Source organism: Puntigrus tetrazona, chromosome 1 (genome assembly GCF_018831695.1).
Source record: "Puntigrus tetrazona isolate hp1 chromosome 1, ASM1883169v1, whole genome shotgun sequence".
Classification (NCBI taxonomy): domain Eukaryota; kingdom Metazoa; phylum Chordata; class Actinopteri; order Cypriniformes; family Cyprinidae; genus Puntigrus; species Puntigrus tetrazona.
Genome location: NC_056699.1, coordinates 10,276,554 through 10,298,851, shown reverse-complemented (window position 1 = coordinate 10,298,851; position 22,298 = coordinate 10,276,554). Strand labels below are relative to the sequence as shown.

At 37.5% G+C, this 22,298-nt stretch overlaps 1 protein-coding gene across 13 annotated transcripts in view; it reads right to left on the bottom strand.

Annotated features, from left to right (window-relative positions):
- fat1a (FAT atypical cadherin 1a) overlaps nucleotides 1–22,298 on the bottom strand; it is a 78,541-nt gene that overhangs the window by 36,351 nt on the left and 19,892 nt on the right. For all 13 annotated transcript variants that reach the window (XR_006251239.1, XR_006251240.1, XR_006251241.1 and 10 more), the window contains exons 3-6: nucleotides 20,157–20,471; nucleotides 7,225–7,286; nucleotides 972–1,301; nucleotides 233–443 (exon numbers count right to left, since the gene is read on the bottom strand). Coding sequence is in view for 9 of the 13 variants with exons in the window: in XM_043242903.1 (XP_043098838.1) it covers nucleotides 233–443; nucleotides 972–1,301; nucleotides 7,225–7,286; nucleotides 20,157–20,471 (918 nt within the window). In the remaining 4 variants the exon portion in view is untranslated. The remainder of the gene's footprint in view (nucleotides 1–232; nucleotides 444–971; nucleotides 1,302–7,224; nucleotides 7,287–20,156; nucleotides 20,472–22,298) is intronic.

The window sequence follows — 22,298 nt, the reverse complement described above, 5'->3', positions numbered from 1 at the left end:
AAGATAAAGGGACAGGAAGCTGTCAAGCAAACTATTAAGTCATATTATGACAGATCTATTGAGAAGATAAACACAAAGATAGAGGTTATTTCATGCAAAGAAACTTCCTCCAAAGAGACTCATTAGAAGACTTCATCATCATAGTTTGTTACAAATTTTTTAATTTTTTAACAAAGATTACAATCCAAGATTCAGCATGTAAAGAAAACTACATAATCTACTTCCACCATACCTGTTATTTCAAACCAGACTGGTGTATCCAGAGATTCCATAGTGATGACCCCAACCATGTGTGCCACAGGGTCACTCTCCATGACAGAAAAGGAGTAAAATGGCTCATCAAATGCCAGAGGGACCTCGCTCGGCTCCGGCTTGGGGATCCATTCAATGTGTAGACGGCAGGTGGATGACTTCTGGGGTCGACCATTATCCACTGCTTTAATCTAGTGTATAAACAGAATAAGATATGTCAAATCAAATAATGCAACTGCAATGTAAACTGTAATGGGAAAAATAATAATTAAGTTAGCGATACCAAAAATAAAGACTTCAAGCTCAATCCGAGAAAGATACTACTAAATGTGGGAAATACAGAATGCTACCAGAACACCTGTCACTGTGACTTTGGAAAGCAACAGATGTTAGGTAATGAAACAATGGGAGGTCTGGCAAAAAAAATGTCACCGACCACATGGGCTGGCAGGAAGTTCACTTTACACTCATAAAAACCTCCATCAAAGGAACATTCAGGAAAAATGTAGTGTGTGTCAAATCTGAGAGCTCAGGTTTCTACATTCCAAGTCATAACATTAATGCCTCCTCGAACGCTGTAACTTAAGCTAGTAAGCAAATACATTTGCAATAAAAAGGATACAGTTTTTCATATCTTGCTATTTGCACATTTCTAATCTTTCAAAAAGTGCAAATATAAACTGACAGAATATGGGCTGTAGAAATGGCTCAATCCTCACCGTTAAGATATCATAATCTCCAGCAGAAGAAAACTTCTTAAAAGAAACCATGCCAGTTTTGGGCTCAATGAAGAACTTTCCCTGTTCGTCTCCGTCCTCGATGCTGTAGGAAATCTCAGCGTTTGGCCCTTCATCTCGGTCTGAAGCGATAACACGGTACACAGGATCTCTCCTGGTTGCACGTTCTTTCTCTGGCTTTTCACGCTCGGGGAGTTTGATTTTGTAGACTTTCTCCATAAACTGTGGTTTGTTGTCATTCTCATCCAGGACTTTGACGATGACACGGACTGTAGTCGACTTCACAGGAATGCCTTGATCGGATACTGTGATCTGTAACATAAGCATATAGAATGCAAATTATTTTCCACATTAGTAAATAAAAGCATACTGGTGTGTCTTTTAAAACAAAATATGATTTCACAGTCTTTTTACTCCAAAATATTGTGTTCAATTTGGTCTTTTTTGTAGTTTCTTTGAAACTATTTTCACTCAGAAACTGTCACAAAATAGTACAAAGTACATGCCACATCAAATGATAGATGGATATGAATAGACAGACAGATAGACAGATCATAGAGCGTATTCTTTAGACCAATTAGTTGCCTAGTTGTTCAGACAACCCACAGACTAGTTGGTTTTGAAAATATGTAGCGCTTCTTAAAAGTTTGATTTGTTTGGGTAGAAAGCTTCAGGGAGCTGATAGAAAAGCCTGTAATCGAAAGGGCGGAAAGATTCTTTCACTCGGTACTAGTTTTCTTCTTTCCTTTCATGTTGAATAACCCCAAAACCCAAGAGAGCCGGTGTCATAATGAACATTTTCAATTAGAGTGACAAAACGAGCGGTACTAAGAGAGGTGCACGGGACAATAATAGAACACACTCAAGAATATCTGACACAAGTGATTGAAAACCTTCATTATAGCGAGAGCTTCAATCAATCGCTGTTCAGAGGTAAAGAAAAATCTCCTGTTCAGAACACGGGGGCAAGTGTTCCTATCTAAGTCAATTGGCTGACAAAATTGAAGTAATTCCCCGTGCGCTTAGCTGTCAAGCAATCTTTTCAGAGTCGTGCAAGGTAGGTAGGGTTTCCAGAGGTGAGAACAGACTGTTATGCATTTTTCTGTATGATTGCAGAATAACGTTTTATTTTTTCTATATAATTTCTCTGTTATGACATAGCTGATGAAAAATATCATAATGAATGCAATAGACAGATAGGTTACATAGTCTCAAAATAAACATAATTTAGATTTTTCTCAATGCTAGTCCAATTGTCTAATCTGAATGTGTTGTTTGCAGACCAAGGAATTATTACACATTATTCAAAAAACAGACAGCAGAACCGCAAAAAAACCGCAAAAAACCAGTTTTAACAGCAAAGCACTTTTGTCAAGAATATGAACAGTAAAATTTACAGGAGCTGTTCCAAACAAGCAGTGACAACAGCATTAAGCAGACGCTGGTGGTTTGTTGAGCATATACTCATGTTCAGAATGCCGTGTCCAATCTCAGCTGGTATCCGTTAACCAGCTCATTAATTTCCTCTGGATATCTTCAGTTAATCTCGGAAAATGCCCATTTGAGGCAGCTTAATGGTACGCTGGTGCATAAGCTGATGAATGCAAACGCACACAGAGATGCAAACATACACACTATTCCCTGCTAATGAACTCAGCAGACTTGTGTAGCTTTGAATGCAAAATATAATACTACTGCAGTCTATGGCAGAAGCAGATAAAATAACAGGCCAGCACAGAAATTTAAAAGCATCTGTTCAACACTCTGTAAAAGCAGTCCAGCGTTTGGTGTGAACAGCAAGTAGACCTATAATGTGTATTTGTTTTCAAAGCTGTCCAGTGCCATCCAACTGTTGGCCAAACAGATTTAATTGAACGGGAAGACAAGGGACTCGGTCAGCTCCAACAGTCCACTCTCCTGAGTCAAGCTTGTGTTTGTATGCCTGCAATGCACAGTTTTTTTTAAAACCTCTTCCAGCAACTGGAAAGAATTCAGACAGTTGAAATTAAATTTCCAGTTCAATAAAAAATACCATGTCTGCTCTGAACATCAATTATATAACTAGATTTTTACATTTTCTGTGGTGATTGCCTGAGTCAAATTGTCCACGAGGTGAAAATCAAGCTTGGCTGCTTAAATTTACAGCACATCTCTCCTCAACAAAAAATAAGATTTGTAGTCATTTATGCAGTTGACTGCATGCAAAGTAGCTTACAAATGTTCCTCATTCTTTTACAATCGTAGCAGGACAGGTTACAAATCCAGCGTGTATGAGCAATAACTTTGTTTCAATTATGAACAAATTTGTGCTTTTGAAAAAAATCCTTTTAGGTGAACAATTCTCTTTTACTGCTATGCAGTGATTTATATTGTAGTCTCTGAATGTCCTCTTATGTCATTCATTAAAAAAAAAAAAAAAAAAGGTACCTCAATGAAACGGGCAACCAAACAACAATATTTGTGAAAGAGGTTCTGCTGGCTGACTAAACAAACAGAAAGGGATGCGTAGCTTGTTGTTACGAAAAGTTACGAAAAACAAATGTGTTGGTTGAATGATTCAATGACTCACTCGTAAATCACTCTACATATATTGCTGTAACAGAAGTAATCTGCAAAAAAATACTGCACTGTAAATGAATCAGTGACCAAATCTGAACAAATCTTTTCTATGAAATTCAAACGTATCAGTGGAATAAATCAGCACTAATAAGTACAAGCATTTTAAACATTAGAAATGTGTTTTGAGCTTTTGCTGCAGGCAAAGCAGTAACACATTTCACATGCCTGGAAAACAGGCAAAGCAACGCCCTACATCTTCAGACGCTCAGGGTGCATTCCCAGAAATAAATTTCATTTCTTTGCAAATTAACTTAAGTGAATCGTGGGCATACTTTCCTGTTTGGTTTTATAAGTTCAAAGAGCAAGAGGGCAGACTTTCTGACTTGCTTTGCATGCCTCGACATGTTCCAGAGTAGCTCTCTCTCTCGCTTTCTGTTCTTTATTTTCTCGAATTTCCCTCCCTTCCCCCTCTAGAAGCATTTACACCTTACACCTTCCTTCCTAGCCTTAAGTGTGTGTGAAAGTTTGCAGGGCACTCTCCCATATATCTCTCACACACATGCACATACACACTCAAATGCCCTCACCCTGGCCCCATATAACTGCCTCTCCCTCCCCCCAAGCATGTGCTGCCTCCAACTAACCTCAGTAAGCCCCCGAGCACCAGCTCATTCCCCCGTCTCCTGCGGTGCTGTGCCCAGCAGGATTGTACTGCCCCTGGGAGAGAGACAGCCAGACTCCTGGGCGGGAGGCTGGGTGAGACAAGACCCCTGGAGGGAAGATGTCAATAAAGAACTTCCTGTTGCTGGACCCCTGACTAAACACCGGCCAAAAACGCAAATTGCCGGGGTTGTCATGACTACTACAGTGGGCCACCGGAGCCGTGCGGGAAAAAAACAAGAAGAAACAGGATCCAGAAGAATGTGTGTGAACAGTGACTGGACTGATGGTCATTTGTTTATTAGTCTTTCCCTCAGCCGGTCTAAAGCGGCGTGGTAATCAAATTAAGCATGAGATCATAACAGTCCCAGAAGGTGTTTAAACCGAGAAGAAGAGTTGTTTCAAGCAGGTCGGGAGAAATGTATCCAGAATTCACATCATGATCTTTTTGCTTTCATGGTCTAGATATTGAATGACTATTCAGTCTGCTGAATTGTTCAACTTATTTTACTGGCTATGATGCAAGGATAAATTTAGGGCCACTGTAATGTAATGAACAATTCAGTGATCCTAGACCCTTAAAATGATTTTATTGGGAGAAAGAATTTTAAATGGCTAGTTTATTTAAAGGCAAATTCGCTGAATTGCTTTATGGTGCGTGACATTTAAATTATTATAATTTTTTTTTTACACAGTAGTATAGAAAGCAAAACTACAGGTCTTTAAAATATTTTTTTTTCATTAAAATGTTCTGTGTTAGTATTTTAAGTTTTATAGTGCAGTTATTTAACGCACTAGCATAGCATATCGCTTACCATTAACATACTACCTAAGCTAAGAGCAGACACTGTTATTTTTTAGCTTATGCTATTGAAAGTGCTAACATATTTTCATGAATGCACTGGTTTGTTGCATAAATAGTTTTAGAATTTATGATACTGTTCATTTTTTAGTTACTTTTTAAGTTCCATGCATTCTGTTGGCAAACTGAGGAAACTAATTAGTAAATCGTGTGCATAATTAATAAATTGAGGGAACAAAATAGTAAATCATGCACATGATTTTTTTTCTGCATGTCATGTGCAGGGCTCCGTAGGTTACTTCTCATGTTACGTCTTGAAGTCCTAGGCAGAATTAACAGGAAGACTGAATTGTTCCAATGTGTTTTGTGTTTCCAAATATAGTAAGGGTCGTAACATTTCCGTCACAGGCTTGATTGATTCGTCCAATCAAAATGCACTGGACAGCTAGCCAATGAGGGCACACTTCGCTTTTCAGAAAGTTTTTAACCTTAAACCGCATAAACAAGTTGCATTACACCACAGTACACAAAGTAATGTTAGCATCATTATTTTAAACCCCTTTAAACATCACACTATCAAGCACCATAACGGACTGTATTTGTACCGGTAAAAAAAAGCTGAAAACGGATGACAATTTCAAGAAAATTCAAGTTACAGTGTGCAAGCTTCTTGTTGAAAACAAGGTGCATAAACCCATGGCGACAATAAATGTTGTTTAAAGTCAGGGCTGGCTACAAATTTATGCAGTTTTGCTTTTCTATTTAAAAGTGCAAATAAAAAGGGTAAAACACAATGTGAGGTGAAAAGCATTCCTTACAGCTCCTTACGCTTAAGACACCTAATATATGGCATCCAAGTCAAATTAAACTACACGCACCACCAAACTCCAATCTTAAGAGTTAAAAAAAAAAAAGCTTAGTTAATTAAAAACCAGAGGAACAGATTTAACCTTGAGGGGATCTTGGCACTACTAATATTTAGCTGAATTGTTGGCATTAGCTAATTACAAGCCTACTGTCTATCGGTCAGCAGGCTTTGCTTTGAAGTCAAGAGGAGCTCCTCACATCACTGAGGCATGGAGAGAAGAAGGGAGGACAGACACTGGATAAGCGTATGCTGCAGGGTGTACCATCCTCCCCAGTTTTATTTCCTGTCCGCACCCCTCCTGTCATTTACAATAAAATTAGGGTCATGGAAATGGGCATAAAAGAACCGGTAAGAGCTGGTGCAAATTTGCTAACTATATTAGATGCCACAGGGTTTGAATCAGCAACAATAATTAAAAGGGCATCAATCTGTGCACAACTTGAAGTATCAGCAAACTGTGGTTGGGTTTTAGGAGATGAAGGGAGCGGGTGGTAAAGAGTTACTGAGAAAGAAAGGAAGAGAGAGAGAGAGAGAGAGAGAGAGAGAGAGAGAGAGACAGAGAGAGAGAGAAGGTGATAGAAGCTTGCAGCTCAATTAAAATCCACAAGTATAAACTTTAGCTGGGCAGGGTGACGCTTCCTGTTCTGGCCTGCCTAATCCCGAGACGGTACACTGAGAGAGAACAAAGGCAAACCCCCACATGCATATACACACACACACCTACCCTCCACACACACCGGATATCTAAATCCCCTCAGAAGCACTTTGGAAGGAATGGAGGGGGAAGAATGCAGTCCGCTCACGTGCGCAGTTTAGTTTGGTGGCTTGTGCCTTTGGTCTCTAAAGTCAAAGTTTTTTACTCTTGTGTTTCCCTCCTTTTTTTACTTTTACCCCAAGAAAGAGTTCTCTTTAAAATATACCTTCTATGTTAAAGTTCAACCAGAAAATTACATTTTAATATGTGGCACAGTTCAAACGTGTGGGGTAAGTAAATATTTTTATACAAATGATACTTGTGCCTTCAAATAAATAAAAGTGACAAAAATATGTCAAATGTTCTTTTGAAACTTCTACTCATTCAAGATTCCTGAAAAAAAAAAATATTGAGCAGCACAACTATTTTCAACACTGGTAATAATGATAAATGTTTCCCAAGCGCCAAATCTGCATATTTAGAATGATTTATGAAGAATCATGTGATATTTATGAATTGAGTAATGGCTGCTGAATATTGATCCATCACATGAATAATTTACATTTGAAATTGCTTTCTTTTTACGTATGAGTTTCCAGGATTGTTAGCTCTAAAGAGAGGTGTGGTCAGTGGATGTATCCAGGTGTTTTACCTCCAGAATATGTTCATCCTGTTGTTCTCTGTCCAGCTTCCGAGATGTGGTGGTGACCAGACCTGCAAACACATGAACACAATTAATAACCACATTAAAACTTAGCATCTAAACAATCTTCTACCCAGACATTCTCAAAAGGGGTTTTGCAATATTGTGAAGTAAACACACACACACACACACACACACACACACAAGTGTTAAATACCACAGATTCAGCTGCAAAGAACTGAAAGGCGTTGTGCTTGTGTCAGGACTGTTTTAAAGCCGAACAAACAACCACACTTTAAACACATACACAGGCTACCTTCAACCAAACACACAATGCTGATAATAAACACCTTCAAGCACTGAAAGATGAGTGAAATGCCAATGCAACCATCACTGCGTTTACTTCAATCTGTTCTGGGTGTGGGTTCTTCTGTGGTGGGTTTTAGAAGATTTCTCTCAAGGGCTTTACATTACAGGAAAATAAGATCTGAACACAACGCAAATCCAATTGGAAGTGAATTCAAGTGTCGAACCCAGTGAAGAGAGCATAAACAGGCAGACAGAGATCGAACAACAATGCAAATGAGCACACGTTTCTTTAAAGAGCGTCTCGATTGCAGATAATAAGCAGACTTGTGTTTCTCCGTCAGTATAATTGTACATTAGATGGGGCAGAGAGCGCGGCAGATGTTGCCAGCCCCGGCCACACGAGAGACGCCTGCCGACCGCACCGCGTCTGATTAGTGCAGAAAAAGGATTTCCGAAACCAGAAGCCATCAATGGCGCACATGCAGACAGCAGAAATAGCCCAGCCGCAACACGCCTCCTGCTCCTGGTCAAAACTGTGCTAGGCTGAAAACCATCTCTCTCTTTTGCTCTTGCAGTCATACATGGGAATGAAAATAAACTCTGAATGTGGGCAGTCATCAAAATCTCTGCACTTTAAAACGTTATATTAAAGGCAAAGCTACATTTATACACCAAGAGCTTAACTGGAATGGAAAAGAACATTAAAAAGGCATATTTAAATAGGTATATAGGTTTTTATAGGAATTAACAGGAACTTTATTCCCTTTTAGGCTAAAAAATAATATTATTTAGCTGATATTCTGATTTAATCAAAGATAGGCAGGTTTTAAGCGTCTCCCAGTGGTTTTGGTGTTCAGAATACGCAGATATGGCGCTTACTTTTTCCTCAACTGAATACAATTTCATGAATATATATTGCGTACGCTGAATGTATACTGAGCTAAAACGTATCTCTCAACTAAAATGAATCTCTTTTCCCTAGATATCATTACATACGTGCGTGCGTGCGTGTGTGTGTATTGTTGAGGTGTATGGCTTCTGGACGGACCTTAAGAACATGCTGCTAAAAAGATGCCCGTGTTCGTACCCACAATCCATTTCTTCCCCCGGCCAAAAAAACAGTGGTCTACTGCCTTGCGGGCTAAGCATGGCCAAAGAAAATTATAGTTCAGCCATTTTTGGAAAAAGAAAAACAAGAACGTTAAGGCTGGGAGATGCAAGAGCAAATGTGAAAAAAGAAAGAAAAAGAAAGAAAGAAAGAAAGATAAAGGAAAAAAATTAAAAAGAACTAAGGAATGAAAGAAAGAATAACCAAACAAACCATACTGGTTTACACTGATTAAGACTCTTAAAAAGGTCCCAAACAGGTAGCGAGGACAACCATTCTGGAATCTTTTTGTGAACATTTAAAGTGCCCCTATTATGGATTTTATGGATAATACTCTTTTTTCTTAGTTTAAATAACATTTTTATAAGAACAGTTTTCCACTATAAATTGCAATAAAAAGGTCCCATGGATTCTTCACGGAACCATCTATGCCAATAATTTTAAAAAATTATATTTAATATTGTATGGTACAGTTTGATCACTCAGCACTGCATTTCCAGAGAAAGTTTCATCGAACCAGGAACCAGAAGCCTAGTGGGGACTGGGATGAATCGTGTCCTGTTTGCAGGAATCTCATTTCATTGGCCGTCAGATGATGTTTACCCTCATTGTTTTTGAGAAAGCAAATGAATTTCGCCCAAAGATTTCATTATTTGATCTGTCTGCGTAGTCCGAGGTACTTACGCCTAGAGCTTGTCTCACTGAGCACAAGCGCATGACCCTCTGCTAACCACTGATCTCCTACAGTAAACACATAGTGAAAACTTGCATATAATGATAGCGCCGCCACACTGCCTCTGGAGAAAAGAAAAGGATAAAATCAGAAAGAAACCAGAAAAAAAGAGCATCCAAGTGTCTGGGTAAATGACACTCTGCCCTTTCCTCTAAAACACTTTTGCTTGGGAGAAAAAAGAAGCGCTATTTTCTCTTTCTGGATCTCTTGAACTCTCCCTTGCTTAGATGGAAAGCCATGATGGACTTTAGAAGAGGTATCGTTTAGCAGGCAGGAATGCAACACCTTGTATCTGAGACTGAGACGCCACATTCCTCATTAAGGGTTTTGCACACATGTTAAAGTGCACGCACTTACAGAAATGCATATGCACCTCTCTTTTAAGCAGAGACGAATGTACATACAAAACACTCTCAAGGCCCACTAACAAGCACAAAACAGTCTACGCCACAGCTACATAGATAAATGAGCGTGCACACAAAGACATGCACTACAGTGGGCAGACCTGGGCAACGTTCCCAAATGCACCCAAACCCTCCTCCCCATTCTAACACATACTGTGTTTGTGAATGGCAGCCATTTCAGAGAGCAGAGACTGAGAGAGAATGGCAGCACTTGAGTTGAGAAAGAAGACTTTGCTAGGTTTGTGTCTCTCAGAAAGAGCCTCACATTAGCCTTACACCATTAACCTCCTGCAGAACACTCAATAGAGCCTATCAAAGAGACACTCTGCCACACTCGCACACACAAATATGTGCTTGGATAAGTCAAAAACATGCAAATGCTTTCAGATTTCAGAAAAGACTTCAGTTTATTATACTTTACTAACCATACTACTGTTCATGTAAAATAGTGTATACATTACCCGTAAAAAGCTTTTACACTGACAGTGTTTAGTAGCTAAAAGTAAAGTACCTGACCTAAAGTAATTTATTTTAATCAGAGTTTACAAATAGAGATGCCATAAGCAACAGAGGTAACTGCTAGATATGCACCGGTATTACAATTCTGGGCAAAATCAAGATTATTATTTTTATGTCATGCTAAATCTAAATAAAATAAATAAACATTTAAATAAAACACTAAATAGCCATACGGTGTATTTGTGAGTGTACAGTATGTGTTCTGTAAATATAGAGTCAAGTAAGTGATGGCGTCTCCAGGCATTTCTCAAACGAGGACCTCTCAAACTCATTGGTAGATAAAGCAGACATCATCTGAATAAATCCCATCAGTCTTGTCGAGTGGCTTCAGCTCAGTCTCCACATTTAGCATCCAAAGGCCCCTGGAAATGGGGCAGCTGATAGCAGGAAATTCCTATCTGAGAGTGACTGAGATTACTAACACTGAGCTTTCAGACCTCCGCTCTATTTGGTGTACTAACTCCATTTAGAGTGTGGGTCAAAAAGAGAGAGAGAGAGAGAGGGAATGAACAAGAATAAAGAGACAAATCCCTGGCAGATAATGTCTCTTTCAAAACATTCTTTTTGATTTGAGTATTCCAGAGCTCAAGGCTCACTCATGCATGGAGATGACCTGGATTTACAACACTAAATTACTGCATTCCCACCTCTGTGTGAACATATGCGCGCAAGGTCATGTTAGCATTAAGACTGCAGCATTGATTTTTTTTTCCTACATCACAAGGTATGGCACGCTGCCACAAAATGTATCTGTCCTGTCCTTTAAGGATGAATTGTTTTTGTACCACTCATGGCAACAAAAGCAATTGCAAGAACTCTGAATGATTTATAAAATTGATTTTTTTATTTTTTATTTTTTTATTTCATTTACTGCATTTTTGGTTAAATGCCAGTAATAAGGTCTATGGTTAACACCAAATTCAAGATATTTTTACGCTTTATTCTCTGGCATACAATACATTAACAATATCCCACTCATGTTTTTGAAGCTTTAGCTTGTCTTAAATAAGGTATGTGACTAAATAGGTTAGCCTTTGAATGGCTTATATATAATTGCATATTAAACTGGAATAGAAAAGATCACATTGAAGGGAAAAATGTATACTAATGTATCAAGCTTCTCTTACAATGGCAAATCACACTGTTTATTATTTGTCAATGTATATATATATATATATATATATATATATATATATATATATATATATATATATATATATATATATATATATATATATGCAAAGATTCTGTCAGAGGTCAAACGCATTCATGGACTTGTGCTTGCTTGGCTGGGTTGAATATCAGGGAAATTTCTGGTGTGTGAAATCCGTAGGTTAGCGGTAAACAAGCAGGACAGGTGTGCTGGTGGATATGCTTCACAAGCATCTAAAACCCTGCAACATTATCCACAGGAATGAGTGAGAGGGAGGGAGAGTGATTTGTGTGTGTATGTGTTTTTCCCCCTGAACTTCGCTTTAGTTTTCCATCCTTAATAACCTTTTGTACCTCGTGCCAACTGTGGGAGCCTAAAAGACAGGAAACGACAGGAAGTCGTTGGACATAGTATCCATTTCTTTTCAAGCTTTCCCTACTTTAGGTTGAACCCTTTGAAAAGAGCGCATGGCATTGTTGTATAACAACCCTTTTTTTTCTCCTTTTTAAAAAAAAACAGGGCCTTGCTGAAAGTTGATAGGAAGGTGGAAAGGAGGAGAAAGCAGAGGAAAGCAGGCCTTGTGAATCATTGCAGCTATATCCTCCTTTCACTCCAATTAAACAAGCAGAGCAGAGCTCAAAGGCACAGAGGTGGCTCGTAGACTTCTAATTACCTGAGCTGATTTCTATCCCAGCAGCCAGTGCTCTTGATACTGTCAGAACAGCGAGCTAAAACTACTCTGGTAAGAGGACAAAGAGAGAGCTAATGCAGATATCAGGTATTACACCAGAGATCTGAGATTTCCAGCAATGTGTGTATATGTGTGTGTGTGTGGTTTGTACACCAGAACAAGAGCTGTCTGCATTATACTGAACACAATTCTTTCTGCTTGTGCCTGCCAGCTAAAGAAATTATTCTCATACTCACACTACCAGCATACTCACGGTCCAAAATAAACACTCCACACGTGCAGTGCTATTTAAGTATTATTAATATACTATTATATTACATGTGGTATATTTTAGATTTGCTTTTATTTTGTATAATTTCAATTAAAAATAATTAAAAACATTTTATTAATTAGTTTGTTTGAATTTTTCATGCATGTATTTAAATATTTCTACAAATCTCATTTTCATTTTACTTTTTAAAACTTGAACTTATTTTTAGGCAACATTTTAACATTTTAACATTTTTTAAGTTTTTCTATTTATTATTTATTTGTTTAGATTAATTTCATATTATTAATGATGATTTTAATAGTTAACAATAACAACACTGACCATATGATTAATATAAGTAAAAATGAGTAAAGGTTTATAATGTAAAAAAAATCTAAAGTTCATAAGTATAAAAAAGGTACATTGTTAAAATAATCTAAATTTAACATTACATTCTCAATTTTTGAATTTTCTGAAATTTCACAAGAAAAAGGAATTGAAACATAAGCCCAGTAAAATGTCAGAACAGCGCCATTCAAAAATAACTACAATGAATATGTGTTGTAATAAACATATTTTTTTACAAAACGGCAGCATATGATATGCCGTGATATATATGATAAGTCATAGTTTTGCTAAAATCATTCACTCAGCCTTGTGTCATTCCAAAACACCATGACTGACTTTCTTCTGCACAATACAAAATATTTGGAACCGTACAACATTGGTGCCCACTGACTTCCATTTGTTGGGATGAAAACATGGGAGATATTTCTCAAAATACGTTTTATGTTTCAGAAACTAAAATGTCACACAGGTTTGAAAAGACATGAGGGTGAGTAAATTTTTAATTTTTAGCTGAACTATCCCTTTAAGCTGAAAATGCTCTTGTCATGAAGCATACACTGATATCTGATCCATGTCTCTTCACACATGCGCTTCCACTCTGAGAAATGAGTAGTCACGTTCACTTGTGCAAATACACCGGTGCTCACATAAAACCTTTTCCTTTATCACATCATTCGAAGTCCAACTCAGCGGGGTGCTTTCGAAAACCAGGCTGAAAGCAGCTTTCAGGCAGATAGGTTAATTTCTCTTCACCGACAGGTAGAGCATGAAAAGGATCTCTCTTACACATACGCTTGAGCAAAAGCATAGCGCAGTCATTCAGAGAAAGCATTTCATGAGGGCAAAGGAAAAGACAGAGAGACTAGCGAACCACCCACATACCTCGCACCAAGCAAAGGCCTCTGGGAAAGACCTTAAAGATACAGAGAAAGTGAGAAAATGATGGTGTGAAAGAACGGTGGGGCAGAAGGACCGTGTAAGCTAATGCATGAACGCTCATGCAGGAACACACACGTGTATGTACATACACACCGCATTTATGCAAGCTCACACCCACACACTCACTTTATCACTTTAACTGACCTGTGCAAAAGGGATTGAGGTCAGTATGAGCAGGTTAACCAGACTCAGACTCTTTTGCATGACCTGAAAGACGAGAACAATCCGTTCACCTGCAGTGTGTGTCATTATCCTCAGCTACACTCGCTGAACAAATCTGCGCTCACAACGCCTCTGAATGCAGCTCTAGGACAAAACACTAACTCAACAGGGATCGTTGTTTCTCTGCCAGGTATCTTCCATGGAAAAATTCTAGTGCTTTTTGTCGAGTGTGGCTGTGGCGCGCAGGTGTCAGAGAAAATTACAGTCTAGATGTTACGAGCTGGATTTTTAAGGCAGCTGTATTCTGCATATTCTTTATTGCCTGACTGTCTTTTACCTTAAATTGTGTGAGTGCATTTGTTTATGCTACACTAAGGGGACCATATGTTCCCACAAGGATGGTGAAACCTGAAATTTTTGACAGGCAAAAAAAAAAGATAAAATATATATCTGAAAGTGTAACAATGCAAAATGATTTTTTGTAAGGGTTAGGTTTGAGCATATATATATATATATATATATATATATATATATATATATATATATATATATATATATATGTATGCCCAAGATAGCACATAGATCACAGATGCACAGATAGCACATAGATCAGATAGATTTCATTCATCACGTGAGTAGAATGCATTGAGCTAACTGTTTCAAAACTAAATGCAAAAGCACCTGTTTAAAATATCTGTATACCTATTTAAACTTTGTGGAAGTCATTTGTTACTTTATATTAGCCATATAGCATGGTGTATTTTTATTCATTTTGTTTATAAAAGTTCTATGCTCTACCTTGTATTTTGTTGTTGCTTGAATTGAATTCAAGCAACTGATGTTGAATTGCTGCAAATGTTAAACTGAAAGCAAAAATGTGCACAGTTCTTTTTTTAATCTAGGCTATTCTATTCCATCTATCTATCTGTCCATCCATCCATCCATCTATCTATCTATCTATCTATCTATCTATCTATCTATCTATCTATCTATCTATCTATCTATCTATCTATCTATCTATCTATCTATCTATCTATCTATCCATGCATCCGTCATGCAAAAATACATGCATGAATAAATAAATGAAAAAAATAAATAAGAGATAACTTATGGATGAAAGGATAAATTAATTAAAAATAAAAAGCATTGCGCATATTATGCAAATATGCTCATATATCAAATATAGATGTTAAAGCTATGCCTGTTTTTGAATGAGCTGGCTTGCAGCTTATTTTCTAGAAATGTTCTAATTGTACTGGGGTGAAGGCTTTGTGTTGTGCACATTTGAGTATGTCTATATTGTACAATAAACACTTTTCAAAAGATCAAGGAAAATCCTGTTTTCCATGACATGTTCCCTTCAATGAAACACAAAGGCAGCTCTAAGACCTGTTTACTGTTGCCAAAAAAAAGCCTCTCATCAAAGGCCTTAGTTACCTCACACATGCACAAACAGCTAAACCAACCAGTCAATATCATCCAAGGTGCTTTTGTGACCAAGCAGAGAAAAATGTCAGCTGAGAAATAAACAATCAAACTCCAAGGCTGCAGATGTGCTCTTCACCGATCTACCGGCGAACCAACAAACAAGTTTATTCTGCTTCTTCCCACAGGTCCTATTTTTTGCAGGGCAGCTTTGTAGACGCGCCAGCGCAGGGCTCTGCTGTTTCTGAGCATGTAATTACTGAGGTTTGGCCTGCTGTATATTTAACTGCTTTATCGTCAGGCGTGACGGTTTGGGCAAAAAAAAAAAAGAAGAAAAATTAATAATAGAGGTCAGCGGTGATAACAATTAAACTCCAGATTCAACGAAGCATTCATGGAAACCTTGTTCAAATATAAACATCGCAGGTAGCTACGGTGTTATTGCAACCTGTGATAAAGGTTATGAGTTAATTGCTTGATTGCTTTGAAGTGCATAAAGAGATTTTAAATGTTGCCAAGAAGTTATGATTGTTGAAATGACTATTGTAGTATATTGTTAATGTCAGCACGCTCTTCCTCTTTCACACAGGTACACACAAAATGGCTGTTTGTACCCGAGTATAGAGATTTAGCCCGGATCTCTTCTCAGTGAAACGTCTCAAAGTCTAGTGTGGATTTAAGTCCCATCTTTTTTGAGGCAGTCACTGTAATTTGACCCAAACTTTCATTTATTACAGGCAGTGACTGAAAATGTAAATTTATTTCTAAACAGATAAGTGACTGAAACATATCATTATCATTCTGAGGCTGTTTAGTGTGTGTTTTTTATATCCTCTCATTTTCATTCTGAGTTAGTAAGTGAAATCTTTTCCCTATGGGCTCAAAATTCAAACAGTAGTGCAAGTCATCATGATTAAATGGATTATACTCCTGGTTATTGTGAAATGCTTAGTAAAGCAGGGAGAGCATTGTCTTGTTCATTCATCACCCAAGATAAGCCTGTGCAAATCTGCGCTAAAGGAAATTCAAGCAGCCAGACCAATCAACCTCGACACAGCGCTATTTTAGTATTTCAGCATGCAAGTGTTTATTGACAAGTTTAATTTAGCTTTTATTTTTAGATTTTAGTTTTACACATTTTTTCAGCTTTTGTTTGAATCATTTTAGTACTTTTAACTTATTTATTCAATTACGTAACATTTCTCATTTTTAAAAAAATCGAATACTCAGACATCTGATTTTCGGAACAAAAAAACCCCCAACAGGTTTAGTTGTAGTTAACGAAAGTGCCTTTAGGCTGTATTTTTTCACTCATTGAAAACCTTTTTTATTATCTATTTTTTAGAAACCGCTTATAAATATAAATAAATGTAACATCTGTGCACAGAAGACCTCCTCCAATGAACTGTACTCATTTCCAGACATGTACACGCTGTGCAGCTGTATGTTATCTAGGAAGAGCCGGACCCATCCCTGATTACTCCCAGTTATATTATATTATGTCTGAGTCTGTGAGTGTTTGGGTGGGTGAGCACCCTGTGCTTCTGACAAAAGATGTACCGTCTACATTACATACCGATATGGTTGTACAAGTCCAGTTGTGCTTTGCAGAGCCTTTCCTCTGGAGATCTGATATGCACTTGCAAAATGACAAAATGTTTCATGAAATCCTGTGAACCACAAACAACTTCCGGCCTTAAAACTACAAGTGTTGCAAAAGCACTTTTTGCTTAAATAGAGTCTTATCTCTTTTACTCTTGGTAACAGGCACTTTAATAATCCACACACATCCTCCTTGAATGGTTAATATTCTACTAAAAAGTCAGACTGCCTCGGATTTTCCTCTTTTTTCCTCCCTTTCTTTTCGTTCTTTCTTTCCCTGGAGCGAATCCAAGTGTGGAACCGTTACTGAGAGAACACAGTCTGCTGGAGGACAAACCCTTATTTGGTCTGAAAACTCTCATTGGCCACTGCTAGCAAAAATAACCGTCACATTTGTGTATGTAACTGCATGGGGAAAAAAGACCACACAAGTCAGTAAAACACTGTGAGAGAGGCTGGCCACCAACTTTCACAGACTGGCCAAAACCTTCAACTCAAATAAAACTTCAAGGCTACTTTCTCAGACTGACTGCTTTCAGGTTCACAAATTTGAACAATGTTTAAGTGGACTTGCTGCACATACTCACTCCATCCACAAAAGCTTGTGCATTTCCAGAAAGCACGCCCATAAAAAAAAAATTAAATTAAATTACAAAAATAAATCTCTTTATAATAGTAAATGTTCCTCCTAGGCAGTAATGAGACTGAATAAAATATATATATATATATATATATATATATATATATATATATATATATATATATATATATATATATATATATATATATATAATATCACATTCAGAAGTTTCAGAAAATATCTCAAAATATGAACATTTGCTCAGATTTGCCATTTTTTTAAAAAGCTTAATAATTCTCATGGAATTAATTACAAATTTACAAACTGATCTGTAGCTCACAGGAGGGCAACAGATCGTAGACGATCCGTCTCATGGTCTCAATCACAGAGTTAAGCTTATCATTTGCATGTGTTTTGCCTTTGCCAATTTACACTTTCAAGCAATTTTAAACCATTCAGATGAAAGAGTCGAATCAGAACTTGTGCGCCATTTTCTACGCTCAAGCCGCTGTGCACACACCCATAGCATGAACGCAGAGAGAGAGAGAGAGAGAGAGAGAGAGAGAGAGAGAGAGAGAGAGACAGAGAGAGAGAGAGAGAGAGAGAGAGAGAGAGAGAGACAGAGAGAGAGAGAGAGAGAGAGAGAGAGAGAGAGAGACAGAGAGAGAGAGAGAGAGAGAGAGAGAGAGACAGAGAGAGAGAGAGAGAGACAGAGAGAGAGAGAGAGAGAGAGAGAGAGAGAGAGAGAGAGAGAGAGACAGAGACAGAGAGAGAGAGAGAGAGAGGTGCGATCCAGAAACCACGTTTAAACACCTAAACAGATAGATACACACAAAGTTATGTGAAAATACCAATTTTTGGCTAAAAAGAAACCGAATGTGTGTCAGTATTAAGTATTTAAAATGTTTGGATTTGCGGTAATGAATAAACATTCATACATTCTAATATTGAATAAATCTTTCTTTTAACTTTAGAATCATCACAGGAACTATCACTGTTTGTACAAAATACTAAGCAACAACATCAACAACAACAATAATAATTACTGTTGTTATTGTTTATTATTAATAATAATGTTTTGTTGTTTATTATTATTACTATTATTGTTTATTAGAATAATTAACTGGAGTAATAGCCAAAACACCGCCATTAAACGAAAACTTTCAGCAATAAAAATATATTTTTTAAAATTGTAAATAAATTAATAATTGTAAATAATATACTGTAAAATATTACTGTTTTGCTGTATTTTGGTCAAATGCAGCTTTGGTGAGTAGAAGAGGTATTTTACAAAAACCAAAAAAATCTGACCGAGCACAAACGTTTGAATGGTAGCGTGTCTTAATGATCTAAAACGTTAGCTGCTAGCTATCCGCTAATCTCCCTCAGTTAAGCTTTAAAGGTTATTTGTACTTTGCACTAAAACATGTTCAGACAACAATAGTGAAGACATTGCAGGCGCTAGGTAATCTGACCTAACATGTTTCTGAAAACTCCTGAACTTGAAGTGTGAATCATTTCAAGGTTTTCTACAGCTGCCGGGCCTCTGTTTGCACCTTTTTACGCCTATTCTCCTCGGTATGCCTTGCGAAATCATGTTCTACTCTATGGGGGAGAAGAGGACGAGGAGGGGGAACCATAGCTGTATAAAATATTCAGTGTGGGTCCATTTAGCAAACCCCATATGCGTACACAGTGATCCATGAAGAGAGTGAGAAAGAGAGGAAAGCAACAGAGAGAGAGGCATGGTGAGAAAACAAGAACACGGAGTAGATCCGAGAGCAGCTGAATGTGCCTACGAAACACTTACTCACTGAGCCTTATGCTTCAGTAGATTTACATAAAAAAACTGACTCAAAGAATCTCAGAAGAGCATCAGGACATAGCTAACCTATCTCTAACTGTTTATGTGCATGCTGTAGATGGATATCTTCATTGATGGATCGTTTTCATCATACTGAAATGAAGAGGCCCTTTTGAACAGAATATGCTGTGCAAACCAGTTGTGTGTCAGCGGAACAAATAATTAACAGAAGTGCTGTTAGGTACCATATGCACTACTGTTCACTGCTGGGGTCAGTAAGATTTTAGTAAGTAATACTGTAAAATATTTTTGCAATTTAAAATAACATAAGGCTGTTTTACATTTCAATATTAATTTATTTCTTGGCAAAGCAGTCTTTTCAACAGCCTTAATATTACAATAATTATATTTAGCTGCTTAACATTTGATTTTTTATTTATTTCCTTACGATTCTTTGAGAAATAGAAGGTTAAAAAACAACATTTATTTGAAATAGAATTTTTTGCAACCTTGTAATAAATTTCTTTAGTGCTTTTAATCAATTTAATGTGTCCTTGCTAAATAAAAGTATTAATTTCTTTTCTTTTTTATGTTACTTTTGAACTTGAAATTAATTTTTTCCCCCCCAAAATTAATGCAAAATGTACTCCGGTATATAATTAATTTACCAGTGCTGTACAACATCTATGAGACAGAACATGTTTTAAATGTAGTTGTTGCCCAATATGTGTGCTAAATATTTTAAAATAGAAATGATTTATGTCTTACAAATCTTCCTTATGTCCAGTGAATCCCACATTTGATAACTTTGGTTACTTCAAACTCTCAGTCTATTCCTGTCAACCTCTGCATCTTCAAATCGAGTGCTAGAAGGTCTGTAAGATGAAAACATAGAAACACTTTGAATTACATACCGCTCTTAGTGTTGATGCTGAAGAAACCCTGGGGGTTCCCGCTAGTGATCTTATAGGACAGCTTTTCACTCGACTTGGTGTCTGGGTCAAACGCCTCAATCTGGATGATGGAGACATCTTTGGGCGAGTTCTCCATGACAGATGGATAATAGACAGGTTCGGAGGTCTGTGGGGCATTATCGTTGACATCCTGGACTTCGATGTAGACCTCCACGAAGGAAGACAGCGGGACCACACCACGATCAGTAGCATAGACTGTCAGCCAGTAGTGAGGTACGGTCTCATGGTCCAGCAGTTCCTGTGTCCGGATCACACCTGAGGAGAACATGAAATGAAGCTTAGGGTCATTTCTAAGACACATCAACTGCCATTTTTCTATAAAGTTCCTCTACGTATGATATGTATGAATAGGAGGGCCATTTAAAAGTAAAAGGAAGAAACTAATCACCAGTTATTATATTTCGTTAAAATAAGTGAAGACTTTAAATTATCCTTGTTTCACGTTAAATGTACTTACTAATAAATAGTGCACAAATACATTCATATTATTCAATACTTAAATGCATAATTACACTTTTAACGAGAAACAACAAAATAAACCTAAAATAAAGCAATGTTTTTATTATTATTTGGTAACACTTCATGGTGTCTCACATGTGTCTTATTTGCTTACTATGATAATAACTATAAAGTATGCATAATAACCGGTGCATTAAACATGAAATAAAGAGTTTTAAATGTATCTACTTGCTTTCGATTTAAAAACTAATTAATCTATTTACATTTTTAGTGGCACTCCTAGTCATTGAGAAGATGCAAGTATTCATCACAAATGAGCACAAACCACTTCACACATACTGTATGTTTCTTTCTCCAAGTGTAAAACCCCAAGTATACCTTTAATAATAGCATTTCACAGCCACAATATCCTATACCCATCATGCTTTGCCTATGATAATGGAAGCCTTAGAAGCAGATAAGTGGCTTTGATAGATTTAAGTGCGAACCTAATACCTCCTATAGATGGTCTTATTGGTCCTCTAAGTGTAGAATGCCTTTATTAAACTTGCTTGCTTAAAGCCAGAGTCACCTGTTCAGGGCTCTGCCTAGCAATCACAAAACATTAGAGACGTTTCACATGTGTGCTGCATTGCTGTCAGCTGTGTCAACAGTCTGCCTATTCAGATGGGCAAAACTCTCTGTTTCACTGCCATAAAGGAATGAGATGGGGGAGGAAGAAGTCAGTCAGCAAACAGCAGGTCTGCATACAAAGAGCACTCGAATCCGTCACATATGATGGCGAGAGAGTAAAACAGCAAGGCAGCACTTGGACCGTGATCTGGCCAGGCTCGGTAGTGTAAGAAAGGTGTGGTGGAATTTATGTTGCAGAATGATTCATTACATTTTATTGTATCTTGCTTATATTTTATTGTATCATACTGAATAAGTTTAGGCTTTGTTAAGTGCAATAAAGATTTGGCTTGCCTGAAAAGACCTGTAATGTTATCAGTAGCCGAGTGATCTCATCGTTACCGAGGGCGGGCAGGTGGGGTGCGTGAATGAAGAAAGAGAGCTAGATAGACACTCCCTGGCCAAAGTTTATTCCTGCCAGAACAGGGAGGCTCTTGTCGTTGCAAACTCGATCCTATTAAACTTGAGCCCCTGAACTTTAGCTGGTCAAGAAATCTAGTGTTTATTCAGGTTGCAAACATTCAAGAACACTCTCATTCACTCAAATTTCATTTGAGCCGACTCGGCGTTCATGTTTAGTTGCAAAGTACAAGCATGTTGCACAACGACATGCGAAACAAGGAAGAGGCAACGTTATCCGATTTGTTCCAGAACAATCTTTTTGCACGGTGCACGGTGCCAGTTCTGGTTCTTTGTCTTCTTAACTTGCTCTGCTGGGCTTTAGCAAACTCAGAGGACTAGAAGGAGCCTCAAGGGTGTTACGTGAAAAAAAAGAGACTTGCTCCTTTAAAAACAGACAAGAAAAAAATGCTTTTCACAGGCTCAGGCTATTTTATTTGACCTTTTTGGCATTATTTTTCATTCATCATTGATCTGTAACACCTGACTTTAGCTGGATAGCTTAAGGCTCCAATATACGAGGTGAGAGAAAGGAAACGGATAGCTCACTTC